The sequence below is a fragment of the Barbus barbus genome (genome assembly GCF_936440315.1).
Source record: "Barbus barbus genome assembly, chromosome: 41".
In the NCBI taxonomy this organism is placed as follows: Eukaryota; Metazoa; Chordata; class Actinopteri; order Cypriniformes; family Cyprinidae; genus Barbus; species Barbus barbus.
In genome coordinates, this window is record NC_136719.1 from 3,405,997 (window position 1) to 3,423,358 (window position 17,362).

General features: G+C 37.8%; 1 protein-coding gene across 6 annotated transcripts in view; it reads right to left on the bottom strand.

Annotated features, from left to right (window-relative positions):
* LOC306860982 (utrophin-like) overlaps positions 1-17,362 on the bottom strand; it is a gene marked incomplete at its 3' end in the record, with an annotated part of 232,987 nt that overhangs the window by 63,212 nt on the left and 152,413 nt on the right. For all 6 annotated transcript variants that reach the window (XM_079403021.1, XM_079403019.1, XM_079403020.1 and 3 more), the window contains 5 exons: positions 14,526-14,655; positions 8,023-8,291; positions 7,272-7,418; positions 6,823-6,901; positions 5,283-5,343 (listed from right to left, as the gene is read on the bottom strand). In XM_079403021.1, coding sequence (XP_079259147.1) covers positions 5,283-5,343; positions 6,823-6,901; positions 7,272-7,418; positions 8,023-8,291; positions 14,526-14,655 — 686 coding nt within the window. The remainder of the gene's footprint in view (positions 1-5,282; positions 5,344-6,822; positions 6,902-7,271; positions 7,419-8,022; positions 8,292-14,525; positions 14,656-17,362) is intronic.

Sequence of the window (17,362 nt, forward strand, 5' to 3'; positions counted from 1 at the left end):
TCTGCATCCCGAGCAGCAGGCAGAGGTTTACAGTACAGGATGTGAAAGGTGTTTCACTGAGAGCGCTGAGCTTCTGACAGGATTAGATGCTGCTCTCTCATCTCTAACACACACACACACACACACACACACACAAACACGCTCTTTCTCTCTCTGAAGTCCAGGGAGCGAGTCTCTGAACACACTCTGATGAATAAACATGAACTCTACCCAACTCATTATATTCACAAAACAGTCTTTAGAATTACAGAAATATGCTTTTTGACAAAATACTTTGTAGATAAAATAATTTTTTCTCTCGGTCTCATCTGACTTTTTTTTTTTTTTTTAAGCAGGTTTGACGCGAGACATCATCATCAGCATCTCCACTTGACATGAAATCTCAGCTCATTCCAAACACACACACACACACACACCCCTCCCTAGTTTCAAACACACTTCATCCCTTTGATCTCTTCAATTAATGTTTGATTATTTGAGTTAGCGTAAGTATTTGTGTGTGTTAGAGAAAGTTAGTGTTTCGGTGGAGAAGAGCCAGTATTTCACTCTTGTGAGTCACAAGAATTTTGGCTTATATAAAACAAAAGCGAAGCAAAGCTAAGCAAAGCAAAACAAAAAACTCCAGATGTACAGATAATATTAATAATAAAATTCAAGAATTTTGTCTAGAAAAATATAATATACATAAAACAAAATATATAAATGTCTATAAAATATATAATATTCAATCTAATTTCACTGTAAAGTCATTCTATTATGCAAACACAATAGAAAATAATTACAATAATTTTAATTATTTATATACAGTCATGGCCAAAAATATCGGCAACCTTGGTAAATATGATCAAAGGTGGCTGTGAAAATTAATCTGCATTGCTAATCCTTTTGATCTTTTTATTTAAAGAATTCACAAAAATCTAACCTTTCATTGGATAATAAGAATATAAAATGGGGGGAAATATCATTAATAAATAAATGATTTCATTGTACACATGGGGTACTTGTTATCCCTGTGTTCACCAAACCCATCTTGAGTGTTTGCTGCTAAAAAGCTCATTTTTTGGTTTCATCTGACGATAGAAGCCAGTCCCATTTGAAGTTCCAGTCGTGTCTGATAACTGAATATGCTGGAGATTGTTTTTGGATGAGCTAGGAGAATTTTTCTTGAAACCCTCCCGAACAACATGTGGTGATGTAGGGGCTGTTTGACAATTTTTAAGCTTTTCTGACCCCGAGACTCAACTATTTTCTGCAATTCTCCAGCTGTGATCCTTGGAGAGTCTTTAGCCACTCAAACTCTCCTCCTCACCGTGCATTACGACGATATAGACACACATCCTCTTCCAGGCAGATTCGTAACATTTTATGTTGATTGGAAATTCTTAATTATTGCCCTGATGGTGGAAATGGGGATTTTCACTGCTCTAGCTCTTTTCTTAAAGCCACTTCACTAATTTGTGAAGCTCAATTATATTTTGCTGCACATCAGAAATATAGTCTTTGGTTTTTCTCATTGTGATGGATGATTAACCTGTTAACCTTCACCCCCATTTAGGGCCTCGCAGGTGAAAATAACCTACCTAAATTAAAATGGTAACAGTTTGTGACAAAGTGTGCTTACACAAACAAATTAGGTATCTTTGGAAAGAAGAGACTCTGGGCTTTACTATCTATCATCCAGAGTTGATAATGCTCAAAAAGATAAAAAGTTATAGGCACTGACGTGCCTTGAAAAATATTTTTCCACACTGAATGTTTTTTTATTTCATATACAAATACATGAAATAAGTCCTGGAGCAATCCAGAAAAGTAATGGATCGAAAACCATGTGTCTCATGAGTTCATATTTCAAATTTGAAGAAGATACCATGAAAAATGAGATTCCTGCAATATTTTTTCTGAAACTATTTATAGTCATTATACATGTTCCTGCATAGTTTTTCAATTATAAAATAATAGACAGATTTATTTGAGCACTAAAAAATACAAAAATAATTATTTGAGTAATAAAAAAGGAAATTGGAAATTCTAATGAACTGGCAAATTGCAGACCTATTTCAAATCTTCCATTTATGTCTAAAATTTTAGAAAAAGTTGTGTCTGCTCAATTGTGCTCCTTCTTGCAAAAAAATTATCTCTATGTAGAATTTCAGTCAGGTTTCAGGCCTCACCATAGTACAGAAACTGCACTTGTTAAAATTACAAATGACTTGCTTCTTGCTGCAGACCAAGGCTGCATCTCATTTCTAGTATTATTTGATCTTAGTGCTGCGTTCGACGCTATAGACCATGACATACTCATAGATCGATTACAAAACTATACTGGTATTCAAGGGCAGGCTTTAAGATGGTTTAGATCCTACCTGTCCGATCGCTACCACTTTGTTCATTTAAATGGGGAGTTATCTCAATTATCACCAGTAAAGTATGGAGTACCACAAGGATCTGTCCTAGGTCCTCTGCTATTTTCAATATACATGTTGCCTCTTGGTAATATTATTAGAAAATACGGGATTAGTTTTCATTGTTATGCTGATGATACTCAACTATATATCTCAACAAGACCAGATGAAACTTCTAAACTATCTAAGCTAATAGACTGTAAAAACATGCTACCTGTTTCAGATGCAGAAAAGCTAGTTCATGCATTAATGACCTCTAGACTGGACTATTGTAATGCAGTGCTAGGTGGTTTTCCTGCATCTTCAATAAACAAGCTACAGATAGTCCAAAATGCAGCGGCTAGAGTCCTTACCAGGTCAAGAAAATATGATCATATTTCCTCAATTTTACAGTCTCTGCACTGGCTACCTATTAAGTTCTGTATCAGTTAAACTCTGGAATAGCCTTCCTGATAATGATCGGGGTTCAGACACACTCTGTTTAAATATAGATTAAAGACATCTCTTTAGCCAAGCATTCACATAATGCATCTTATAATCTTGTACTGCAGTTATATCTGATCAAATGTACATTATTATTATTCTTTAGCTTGGGTTGAACAAATCATTTTTGCTTAGATGGAACTGCAGCTACGCTAATTATGTCTCTATTTGTTTCTCTGTTTCTGACATGGGATTAACATCACATGGTAACTACAGGAGCTTCAGTCTGGATCCAACCCATGATCTGAGATGACCGAACACCTGAGAAAAGATGATGCCAACCCCTCAGAGGACCTCAGAGGATGCCAACACTCAGACAACATAAAGAATTATCAAATTTTGACATAAGACAAATATATTGTGGAAAGTTAATTTCCTGTAGAGCTTTTTATCGGAAATCAGATTTAAGGTCAGGAACAGTGTAAATGCAAAGAGAACTGGGTAATTTTTCACTTTTCGATCCACTTAAAGGTGTTTTATTAAAGATCAGCCAGTGCAAAAACACCTTATTTGTGGCTCTTTTCTTTAAAGCTGTTTGACAGGTAAATCAGCCGATCATGGTCAACAAGCTCCCGCAGATCGCCCTCCACACTGATCTCTGACTTCAGATGGCTGAGGGATTTCCCTCACAATTACCAGGGCGCCGAGAGCCAGCGACTTTTAATTAGGAAGACCAATACGCTTTGATCTTCCTGTTCTGAGGCAGTGGCAATTAACAATGAGCCGAGAGGACGCATTGTACAGAGAACCAAACGTTTGTTCTGGAGATCAGCTCTAGATGCAAGAGCACAGAGAGCTTCGAGCAGCCTCACAAAAGGGTTTCTGCAAATGTAAGAGAGATTCCCTGAGGAAATGAAACGATGAGAAAGAAAGCATCTCTGCTGTATTCATATATGCACGGCCATATGGGGACTGTCAGAGAGCGATCCGCGGAAGAGAAGTTCAGTTACCGGGCATTCGTCACAACACACCTGCTGCCCTGAACACACACGGCTGCTTTTGTCTGTTTCTGCTTTTACAGGCCCCTTTCATCGCCTTTTCTCAACTACAAAACTCTAGGGTTAAAACGTAATGCACTGCTGATCTGGAACAATCTGTTCGGCACAATTCAACATCAGTTTAGTGACTAATAACTATAGTAAACCATGCATTTTAATGGACACCACAGATGACATGGTGAATTTTCATAAAGTCCATTCTATTTTTTTTTCTCTTTAGGTCTCTATTTTTTCCATCTTAATTCACATGCCATTCATCCTCCTCCATGTCTGGCTGATTTCCAAGCCGGCTCATTGTCGGGATGCTGCTGTAAGCAACAGTCTTTCTCTCTCGGGGCTCTATGAGCACTTAGCTGAAGGGACAATGTATTCGGGCAGAGGAGCTGTAACTGAGGGAATTGCCTATAGTCTGCAGAGACGCTGTGAGAATTTACTGAATAAATCCTGCTTGCCGTGGTGGCTTAGATTTGACAGTTTTTACATGACAAATGCGAGTTACAATACAGAACCTGACCTCCACTGAGACCTTGGGGTCCTAGGTCAGGCTAAGAAGTTTTCACTGCTGTTTGATTGAGTCCCCCCCCCCCCCCCCCCCTTCTGTTTTTTTAAGTCAAAGACTGTATTTAAGTATATACAGTGCCCTCCAAAAGTATTGGAATAATAAAGACAAAATTGCTCTGTTGGCTGTGTAGTCAAGACATTTACAAATATGATTAAAAGATGAATATGAGACAAAACTACAGAATGTCACATTTTATTATTGGGTGATAGGTTTAAAATACAGATCTGCTCTTAATTTCTTTTTATTAATTCAATTTAATAATCAGAAATGTTTCCTGAGCAGCAAATCAGGATATTAGACTGATTCTGAAGGATCATGTGACACTGAAAACTGGATTAATGATGCAAAAAATTCTGATTTGATCATAGGAAGAAATATCATTTTAAAATATACTCACACAGAAAAATGTTTATTTAAATCATAATATTTCTCAATTTGTACTGTTTTTATTTTATTTTTATTAAATAATATTCACCCTCAGAGACTTTCAAAAACTTTTTTTTTTTTTTGTTATATTACCAACTCAAACTTTTGAACGGTAGTAAAAAAGAAAAAAAAAAAAAATTTAACAATTTGCTCCCGAAATTTAGGCTTCAATATGTTAATGCTAAAAGTAATTCACAATGGTGTCCCTACGAGTCGTGCTTCAGCTCAATCCACCATTTCATCAAACAGTTCGCTAGTGTGTTTCTAAGTTCAAAAAGCAGATTTCACAGCATCCGAACGCTGGTGTCAAAACAACTCAGCTCCACTCCGACAGCTCTGCAGTGAAAGCACCCTTAAAGAGATCAGTCCACATGGAAACAGATGTGTGGCTATGTCTGAGGAAGCACTTACTTGATGTAGTAGGGCACTTTATTCTGGGACACTGCTCTCTGCCAGGGCAACTGCACTGAAGCTGCGGACACATAATAAAAGATTGATTAGAGCAGAGATCAGGGCTCTGATTATGACTCTATTGGTAAATGAAGCATTAATTAAGAACATCTCTCTCATATTAGCGGACTCTGGCTCTTTTAATTTCACCAGACACTAAAGTAGCGTTCCTGAGGTTCACACTGGATGATATATATCACAGTATAACTGCTCTCTCAGCACAATTTACTGTACGCAACACTACTTTCACAGCGAATGCCATGGGATTCAGGATGTTACATCTTCAAAGGCTCTAAAAAACTCTAAAGTTCTGAGAGACGGTCTTAAGTAAAGAGCTTTCCGCATGTCTCATGTCAGCATTACACAAAACTGTATGGATCTTAGCATAACACTGTAGAGTAACTTACAGCACAGACATAGATGGGACAGGAGGAAGGTAACAAGGTAAACAACAAACAATCAAAGAACCTTAACCCCATTTACTGCCAGCATTTCGGAAAGTAGGTGTAAGGTGAGAGAGAATATTGTTTTATGTACTGTTATGGTTACATCTTATTTAATATAACGTAATTGGCACATTTTCATTGATAATAAAGGCTACATTAAAACTGCTAAAATAAAAATGAGTGTGTGTGTTAATGACTGCTCTTGACAGCCCACTGAAACAGAAAATAGTGGACAATTAACCTCTGAATTATTAAACACAAAAGCTTTGCCACTGTTAAAGTGTATATGTGTGTGCAGAGGTGTCTGATGTCCCACCGTGTCTGACACTGGCTGCTTAATTTTTCATGGCTGACAGTTACTGTTTGTGTGTGAGGGTAAACTTTAAATCAAATTAATCTTAATTATTTTTGTCCCCTCAATGAGATTGAGTTAGCAAATTAATGTGAATGCAGCACTGATACTATTAACACTCTACAAAAACAATTACATCCGTGAATATTATATGAACATTAAATATTTATAGTAGAGACTGAAACAAGTTGCTACTATTCTCCCCAACTAACAAGACAAAATAAATTTAAGTAAGAAATGCAAGTGATTTGCATATCTTCAAGATGAAAAACTCTTAGTAAAGTAACATCAGACCTTTCATCAACAAGTTTGAAGAAGATTGAAGCATCAATTATGTCAAATTGTGCAGGATAAGATATAATATCCTTGGCTATGGGTTTTATCACATGCTAATCATATATACTAGTATAAGCATCAGAAAACATCAAAACAGGTCACCAGAGTGTTTTATGTTTTAGAAGCTGTCAAGCTGGTGTTCATTGGTTAACCGATTTCACTGTACTGTGTTGATTCACCAACTACACCAGCTTCAAACCAACACTAACCATTGAGAACTCATGCTGGTCTAAGCTGGTCCTTTCAGGAGGGGTTGTAACAGTAAAAGTTTGCCTTGGCAAGTACCACTAACTTCTCAGGCAGCACTGAAGCCCAGTGAAATAAAGCTGACATGATAGTGTGAATTTATTCATGCGTTTTGACTCACTGGATAAGAAGTGTTGAGAGGAGGGTCCAAAATCCCTGTGTGCTTCCTGTAAGAGCTTCAACCTGTCCTCTACAGCCGCCTGGAGACAGACAGAGATGGCGAGAGAGAAAGTTAGGTTGGCTGCTAAATGGAATATGACAAACAAGCTGAAAAAATGCATCCACACAGACACAGCAGGGCATAAATCTCAGCGTATGAAAGACAGTAATGAACAGACTCTCAGACTTAGTCTTTCTGCACCGTCAGTGAGTGTGCTAAACAGATCCCGAGGAAAACTGATACAGTCTCAAAGCTCACACACAACACTTTTGAGAACAGCATAGATCCTGACACACACAGACTGCACTAATGACACAAGAGAAGAGACTGGATTTATTAGATTTATTAGAATCATTCATTAGAAAAGAGAATGCAAAAAAAAGGCAAAGGCAAAATAACAGGTAAAGGACCTGCAGTAGTTTCCAGCGCATGTTGAGGTTGTCTAACTGGCGGTTGGTGGTGGAGGACAGATGGACGTCCAGTGGGGTCAGCTGACCTGCCAGATCATTCACAGCTCGGACATCCTGTTTCAGAGGCGCGATCTCATCACGGAACGCCTGAAACACACACACAGGGAAATAAATCACATTACCATCTTTATCTCTGCATATCGCCCAAACACAAATTTAAATAAATCATCAGCCGGAGCGTTTGGCAATGACTCTCAGCATGTGTGAGAGGTGTAACAGCGTCATCATGGGATAAAACTATAAAAATAGCTTCAGGTAGGAAAATTATTAACTAGAATAATCCTTAAAGGAATAGTTCACACACACATGGAAATTCTGTCACTATTTACCCTCCCTTGCTTTCTTCAAAACCCAAAGGATTATGTTTCTTCCATGGAATACCTTACGATCGAGATGTTAAACTAAGTGATCGCATTCATACAAGGAAGTAAAAATGACCAGGGCCTGTCATACTGCAAAAAAAGCCTTTTTTTGTTCTCTTTTATGCACCTTTTTGGAGCTTCACAACCCCCATTTCCTAGTAGTGAAAAGCATGATGATGAATATCTTCTTTTATGCTCCACAGAAGAAAGCAAGTCATACAGGTTTGAAATGAAATGATGAGTGAATGATGACAGAATTATCATTTTTTAGATTTAATAATCCATGATGAATTGACTGAACTTTCATACTGGCAAGAACAGTAACGTACCGTTGTTTTATCGATGTGATCCTGTAGGGAATCTATGAGAAGCTCTCCCACCGGTTGCCATCCTGCTTTGAGCTCCTCGGCCTGGGCTAGACGCACGTCCAGTTGGTCCATGGAGCTCTGGAGATCCTGGAGTTTATCCAGAACTCTGTCCACCTGTTCTTGCCAGGTTCCTGCGTGTCCCATCAGCCTCTCCCATCGCTCGCCCACCTCTGCAGTCTGCTTACGAATCGCCTTAGCCACCCGCTGGGCCTTCTCCTCCGGGGTGAGCTCTACGAAAAACAGCAGACGCAAACTCAATTTGAATTACATCTTTAGTTGACCTCAATTAAGTTCATTTTGGAAACTTTTGTAACAAAAAAAAAGTTAATTCAGCCAGCAACAAGAGACTAATTCTGGAATGGTTTCTATTTCTGTAATGTTGTGTCTGGGAACAAAAACAAATAAACTATGGGCTTCATCACACCTGGCTCACTTAGAGCACTTATTTCATAACCTGCCATGTTTTCTCCCTTAGTGTGGTTAAATCCATTACACACACACACACAAATTGCAATTGCGTTTGGATGCGCACCAAAACAATCAGTCCAAAATCGTCTGAACAATGTGCTTCTCTACCTAATCTATCTAAGAACAAACTCTGGAATGGTTTACTTGTGGTGAGACAGCAAAGCAATCTGACCCAAAAAAACAACAAAGCATAGTTGAAATAACTGATTAGTGAAAGCAGGAATCAAGGCTTATACATCTTCATCTTGATAAATGAACAAGATCCTGGGACATAAACTCTGACCAATGAGAGGAAAGGTTTACACACATGTGACTTGCATAAACACCTTTTGGAAAGCTTTGAACAGTTGGCTTTTGAAAGCACACCTAACCAAGGAGAAAATGCAACATTTATTTTAAGATCCTGTTTTGGAAGCAACCAAACAATCTACAGGTGTGTTCAATAACAATGATAATCTCAGGTAATATGTGTGTTAGCATAATGTTAAAAGGGTTTCCTTTTTCAACAGAGAAGTAAAGGTTACCTGAAACCATACTTGAACATGCAAAAATGACCATTTTAAGTTACAAGTCACCAATTCCAATACGACTTGATTCTAACAATACTTAAGTAGTTTACTCGTACCGAATGCAAGCTCAAGATGCACTAGTCACCCAAGAAACAGTTGGTTTGTGAGGAGAGCAATCACATTTATTTATTTTCTAATTTTCGGCTTGTGTCATTTATTTTGAATCATATCATATCAGATATAAGACGGCATAATATTAACGCAAACTGTCTGGAACATCCTTTGCGTTTGGGAAACGCCTACTTTACGATCCCTAAAATGTTGCCAATGGGAATCTTACCAAATTTTAAGGTCACACTTTATTTTAAGGTCCATTGCTCGCTTTTAACAAACCATTAACTACGACTTTTGCCTAAAAAACCTCCTAATTTGCTGCTTATTAATAGTTAGTAAGGTAGTTGTTAAGTTTAGGTATTGGGCAGGATTAGGGATGTAGAATATGGTCATGTGCTTTCTAAGCACTAATAAACAGCCATTATGTTAATAATAAGCATGCTAATAAGCAAACTAGCTAATAGTGAGAATTGGTCCCTATGCTAAAGTGTTAGAATAGCCTAATATAGACAGCATGTATTTGTGTATCTCACATTTATCAATATGACCACAACTTGACTTTTCCACTTTGCAAATGACCATGTTCTGAAGATATGCTCAGTGCACGGTCATTTAAGAAAGTGTTTACTAACGAGCCACTCAACTAATGAGCTAAATAGAGAGAGGCTTACAGACGAAAGGAGGCAGATGTTTAGGAAATTTAGAAAGAGCCCAGGGCATGTCTACGGGCAGGGCTACAGCATTAACATCTGCTCTTTCATTCGACGTGAGAAGACACTTTAGCTAATGTCACAGTCACAAACGGCAGGACTGATTTCTCCATTCGGAAAACGCTCACCTCTATCTTTCATCTTTATATTTCTGTTTCAGCCGAGCCAGAATCAATTTACAATTCAAATGCGTTCAAGCGTTTCTGGAAAGGTTTGAAATTCAATTAAGATCCAGGGGTTGAATGGAAATGAAGGTGACGGTGTGGCAGCGGCTTGTTTATGCTCATTTGATGACGAGCGCTGGAACAGATTGCTTTACATTTTAAAACATACAGTTCAATTTAGAAAACATGCATTTGTGTGAACATTAGTCGTGTATGATTTTATCTGGGTAAGCTGCTCCCGCTGTGTGTTTGTGCGGGCGGCAGAGCGCGTGATCGGAGGGATAAGATGAAATGGAAGTGCAGAGATCGCTCAAGGACTGAATGGAGGCATGTGAGATTGCTCTAGGTGTTCGGAGTGAGACGTGTGGAGAGAAATCAGAAAACACTGCCCTTCTGAAACCAGATGACTTCAATAGGAGTAAATGTGAGAGTGTATATTTATGGTAAGAATATTAAATAAGAGTCACATTGAATCTGCACCCTCAAAATTCCACAGAAAAGATCAAAACTTTCATTTACAAAGTTTATATATATATATATATATATATATATATATATATATAAGGGCTGTCAATCGATTAAAATATTTAATCGTGATTAATCGCATGATTGTCATGAGTTAACTCGCGATTAATCACATTTTTATTTGTTCTAAATGTACCTTAAATTAGTTTTTAATACTCTAATCAACATGGGCATGGACAAATATGGATGCTTTATGCGAATGTTTATTATTATTGAAACCATAGTCAACAAAGCATGAAGGCTAGACATATTTCAAAGGTCATAGGTCAGTTTTCAAAGAACTTGTTCATGTCTAATAGACATGAAAAAAAGAAATACCAGGTTCACATTACTTCTCTTTCTTTGCACTGAGCAATTTACTTACACAAACCTGTTTAAATTTTTGCAGGACAGGACACTTCTTTTGAACATGCAAAATTGATTTGTAGAAGATTTGTTTGCCTCTCCCTTTGTGTCCATATATTGTATTTTGATGCAGCTAAATTGTCAATAAAACTGTTTTCATTTATATATGTAACTGTTTCTGTTGTTAGACAAAGGAATGAATATGAAATAGTGATTGAAAAGTGACCCATTAAGACTACATAACCAGCTCTCCCTTCCAAGATGTTAATCTGCACAAAAATCCTGATAATCGAGCCGTTGTCTGATGAAATCAAATACACGTGAGATAATGACAATAACTGTGCTGTGATTTTGGCTATACTTGCATGTAAAATTAGAGAAGCAACATAAAATCTGTGTTTAACTGAAAGCGCTGCTCCTCTCCGTCGCTCGCTGAACAGAGCAGATGCACAAAGAGAGAGAGAGAGAGCGGGCGTAAGACCTCGCGCAGCGGTACCAGCAGTTTCAGTAACTAAAGATTTGAGCAAACCCTAAAGATTTGTCGCTAGGCGCTTTTTTGAAGAGGAGGGGGGGTAGCTAAAGGGGTCTGCAAAGTCACTAAGTTGGCAACACTGTGCATCTCCATTTCTCCAACTACTGGCTTTGCCACAGGTCAAATGTGCGATGCGTTAATATAATTAGTGCCGTTAAAATAAATTTGTCATTAACGCATTACTAAATTAATCTGCATTGTTAATCCTTTTGATCTTTTATTTAAACAATTCACACAAATCTAACCTTTCATTGCATAACTAGAATTTAAAATGGGGGGGGGGGGGGTATCATTATGAAATGTTTTTTCTCAAATGCACGTTGGACAATTATTGGCACCCCTAGAATTTCTTATGAGTAAAATATCTCTGAAGTATATTCCCATTCATATTCACATTTTTTGAGCACTCCAGGGTGATTGTGAACATGAAATTATCCAGCCATGGCTTCCTCAGAAATAAAAATAGGAGGGAAAACAAAGCCCAAATTCCCTTAATCATCCATCACAATGAGAAAAACCAAAGAATATATTTCTGATGTGCAGCCAAAGATAATTGAGCTTCACAAATTAGTGAAGTGGCTTTAAGAAAAGAGCTAGAGCAGTGAAAATTCCCATTTCCACCATCAGGGCAATAATTAAGAATTTCCAATCAACAGAAAATGCTATGAAACTGCCTGGAAGAGGACGTGTGTCTATATCGTCCTAATGCACGGTGAGGAGGAGAGTTTGAGTGGCTAAAGACTCTCCAAGGACCACAGCTGGAGAATTGCAGAAAATAGTTGAGTCTCGGGCTCAGAAAACCTTAAAAAAAATAAGGTTAAATATTCTATATAAATAAAGATGAATTGTCAAACAGCACCTACATCACCACGTGTTGGTTGGGAGGGTCTCCAGCATATTCAGTTATCAGACACGATTTAACAACTTAAAAACTACATGACTTCTCCCAAGCGAGATAACAACAACGGCGCTGTTCGTGAAGAAAATTAACTTAAAGTTTCACTATAACCAGAGACATTGCTGTCGAACACTTTTGAGAGACGCCCAGACTCACACAGGTAATCTCTCTCTCTGTGTGTGTGTGTGTGTGTGTGTGTATGTGTGTGTGTGTGTGTGTGTGTGTGTGTGTGTGTGTGTGTGTATGTATGTATGTATGTATGTATGTATGTATGTATGTATGTATGTATGTATGTATGTATGTGTATATATATATATATATATATATATATATATATATATATATATATATATATATACACACACATTTCTGCCACTGAATACAAAATGAAAGATAATTGTGACTTTTTAATCTCACAATTCCAAGTTATAAAGTCAGAATTACGAGATATAAACTCACAATTCTGACTTTTTTCTCAGAACTGTGAGATACAAACTCCGATATAAAGTCCAGTTTGTACAATTTAGAGTTCATATCTCTACGATTAATTAATACGATTAATTCCACGAATAAAGTTAGTTTGCATCTTGCAGTTCTATCTTATAACTTTTTTTTTCGTAGCCCAGTCTGTTTAAATATTTTGCCTAATTTGATAATGCTGTCAGACACCAAAAAGAGCGCATTCTCCTCTGCATTTCCTGCCATTTTAAACAGTGGATTGTATGGAAGCAGTTTCTTTATTAAGAAGATATTTTGAAGATTGCTTCAATTGTTTGTATACATGCGACTACAGTAAATGGTAAAAAAAATTTAGGTATCAAAACAAAAACCTTAATGCTTTACAAAGTTAAGAAAGTCAACTTTAAATGACTAATACAGGTTACTCTCCTCAAGCAGCCACAATCTGAGATGTCCTTCATGTCTGTAGCTGAAAGTTCAGGACGAGTTACGCAGCAAAGTTTATGCAGAGTTTAGGGTTTGTTTAAATCACTAAGCCTCAGTACGTGCGGCAGTAATAGTTCTGCTTGCCTTAGCAAACACTTTCTGCTCTACATGACTGGTGTTTTCTCAAAGACAGAAAACATTGAGCTTCAGCATGTTGAAAAGTGGAAATAGCCTGCAGTCTCTGATCTGTCAATTAACCAGGTTTCACTGGGCATTCGCACTCTCCTAAACGCCTGCTGAAATGCATGTGCATGGTACACATTCACACACAGCTCTCTTTCTATCTGATAAGTGGTATCTGACATTTGTCCTAAATTAGCTTTTCAAGCGGGTCCCAGCGGAAGTGTCCAGAGAGCTGAGGAACTTTCCAGACATCAGATACTGCAGTTAAGAGCGTGTTGACAGGAGGTGTCCGACTTATCAGAGAGTCACTTACATCAAAGAGCATCCCTTAGAGAGTGTCAAAATAAACTCCGCTGGTCTGCAGTGTGTGTGTAATGTTCTGAAAAGTTTCTGAAGCATTTCTTGTGTTTTTATGTGCAGAATGTGTACTGTAAAATTTGCTCTCTTCTTGCTCCACACAGCACATGACTTCACAAGTATTAGAGGTAAAGCAAGTAACATGAGTTATGTCATCAGATTGCAGTAATGCTTTTTTTCTGAGCATGTTTATCAAAATTACTTAAATGTCCTAATTGAACTATGGCCTAATCCTGGTTTAGCCTAAACCCTGTCTGTGAAACCGGGCCTTTATATATTTAATCCCATTTTATTAACCATTATTTTCCTGCTGACCTTCAATGATCCAATTCAACCATACTAATAACAAAAATGACTTTAGATAAACATAATATATGACTTTCATTTTTTAAATTGCTGAAGAGTGTTGAACTTTCTTCTCCTGCGTCCTATTCTTCATGCAATCCAGAATGGCAGCACAGTTTACATTTCCTTCAGCTTATTCATTTTACTTTTGGTGTGAAAAGGCTTTTACATTTGCCACAAATAGAATTGTATATATAAAAACAAACAGCAAAACCAGCCCATATTTAAAAAGTAAAGAAAAAGTCAAATAAGTAACTAATTTATTAGTTGCTTTTTAGGGAGTAATGCAATATTATGGTGCTTTACTTTTAAAAGTAACTTTCCCCAACACTGTCGACAAAACTTATGCACTTTATCCCTTTTCTGTCTACATTTATTTTCGTTAAATGCATGGGACGATAGCAGGATGAAGAAAGAATGGTCTCTCACCGGTTTTGGGTTGCAGGTTCTTGCGTGGCTCTTCGGGTCCTTCGATTGGCTGGTCGGCCAGAAACATGCGTGCCTGATCCAATGTGCTGAGAACTAAATGCTCACGCTCCTTAAGCTCCGCCCTCAGAGCCTGAAAACACATGCATTAACATCACATCACAACCTGTCAATCAGTCATAAACAGAGCTTAATTATAGAAATCAGCAGAAACGAGAAGAAATGGGCGGGGAAAACAACTGTCATTAGGAAAACAATCAACCAATTAACAGAGAGAAATAAAAATATATGGATGAATGGACTAGATAGATAATCAGATGAATGCAAATACAGAAATGATAGTTGGATGGAAGGATAGATTTCTTGGTAAGAAATAATTACTACTTTTGGTTTTTTCATGAATTTCGTTCTTTTTCACAGTCCGTCATTATCTGACGGTATATCGCTGCTTATGTTAGCCAGTGCTCCATCCGAGAGTGTGTATGTTTGTGTGTGAGCAGCAGATCATGAGAACAAAATGAAAAGCAAAGAGATCAAGAAAAGGTGAGAACGAGGGCAGTGAAAGATTGATAGGGTGCACATATCAAACAGACACTAAAAAGCAATTGCAAACACGATCTCCGAGGTCAAACGAGGCATTTCCGCAGGATCACACACAAATTAGCCAAACTAATAGCCATCCTCGAACTCAGACAAAACTAATTCCTGCCTTCAGGCAGCGCAGGACTTCTGTACAGCCACACAAACAATTAAATGAACAGCCAAATCTCAGCGGAGAGGAAAACTGGATTACCATTCCTCTGATAGTTGGGCCCCTCAGGCTCGACAGGAGAGCAGGGTCACGGCACCCATCCACACTTCTGAAACGGTCATTAGAGCTGGAGGAAGCGAGAAGCCTTTTAATTACATCCTGCTACAGTAAACCTAGCGAGCACCAGCCGCACATTAGAGGCCCGTGAAGAGGAGCGCTCCATTAAACTGCATTATGGAGATGATAAGGACCGATATTAAAAAAACCATAAAGATTAGAGTAAGATACATGAGGTCAAAGAAGAACATCACATGAGCACAGATACAGAAGTAAACTAGTGGAAATCACCTACATTTTTGGTATCTTTTAGCTACGGCAGTGGTGCTGACAGCATTAAATATAGGGTAAACGAACCTATTAAGCTCACCAAAATCAACATTGAGACCTTTTTAGTGCACAAGATATTGGTTTCAGTACTAAAAGTCATGTTAAAATATTAATCTCTCACACAAAAATATTTAATTTCATTTTAAATGACAAAAGCATTTCAATTAAGATATACATCATTAAATTCCAAAGTCCGGCTGTGCTTAATAACCCCTGTTCCCATTAAGCTCACATCATGTTTTATTAAAAATTCTTCTTTATTTTAAGGACAATTTTTTTATAATTTTTTGTTTTTGAAGGTACAAAGTTAATCACAAAGAAAAACAGAAGACTAAAATCAAGCAACAAAGTCGATCGGATATATATTCATAATGAAGTGTCATCTAAGCACATTGCAACATCTAGACTAGTCCACGTTCAGCTAAATAATACATATTAGAGAAAATAAAACCTTTAATTCATGGGGATGAACACAGAAACTAGCCTCATTATGAAACCTGTTTTTAAATGGATGTAAACGTATCTACAGGGTGGGCCATTTATATGGATACACCGTAATAACATGGGAATGGTTGGTGATATTAAAGTCCTGTTTGTGGCACATTAGTATATGTGAGGGGGCAAACTCCTCAAGATGGGTGGTGACCATGGTGGCCATTTAGAAGTCGGCCATTTTGGATACAACTTTTGTTTTTTCAATAGGAAGAGGGCCATGTGACACATCAAACTTATTGGTAATGTCACAAGAAAAACAATGGTGTAACTTTATTCGTTCATGAGTTATTTACAAGTTTCTGACCACTTATAAAATGTGTTCAATGTGCTGCCCATTGTGTTGGATTGCCAATGCAACCCTCTTCTCCCACTCTTCTAAGGGGGTCAGATCGGGAGACCTTGTGGGCCATTCAACTGGCCCACGACGACCAATCCACTTTCCAGGAAACTGTTCATCTAGGAATGCTCGGACCTGGCACCCATAATGTGGTGGTGCACCATCAATGGAAACCTCAAGGCCACTGGATATTTGAAATTGCTACATGATGATGTGTTTCCCTCTTTATGCACTGAAGCTGGCACGTTCCCTGAGTTTTTCCAGCAAGATGGTGCACCACCACATTATGGGTGCCAGGTCCGAGCATTCCTAGATGAACAGTTTCCTGGAAAGTGGATTGGTCGTCGTGGGCCAGTTGAATGGCCCACAAGGTCTCCCGATCTGACCCCCTTAGAAGAGGGTTGCATTGACAATTTCACGATGTTCTAATTTTTTGAGATGTACCTGTAAATAAATATGCAAGTATATGCAAACAGCTCCAATATAGTGATTAAGTGCCTTCAGTAGACTTGTATTAAACAGCTCAATTCATATGAATTATGAATTACTTTTTGAAATTTGAAAGCCTGTGTAGACTTTCACTGGAGAAACAGAAAACTCATTTTACGTTTCACTAAAAATACTTTCATTTGTGTTTTGACATGAGGGTGACTTAATCATTTTCAATTTTGACCAAACTATCCCTGATGCCGCTTGCAGCTAAAACATGCTTTAGTAAACAACATTCACCATCAGCGGCAAAAAACGAAAAGCTCTTCCATCTCTTCCCATCTCTCTCTTTCACAAAGATGATGACTGTTTCCACTTTTAAAGCCAAAAAGCGGCAAACTATCATCAGTGCTCTTTCTAAGCTCTTAAAACACTGCTGAC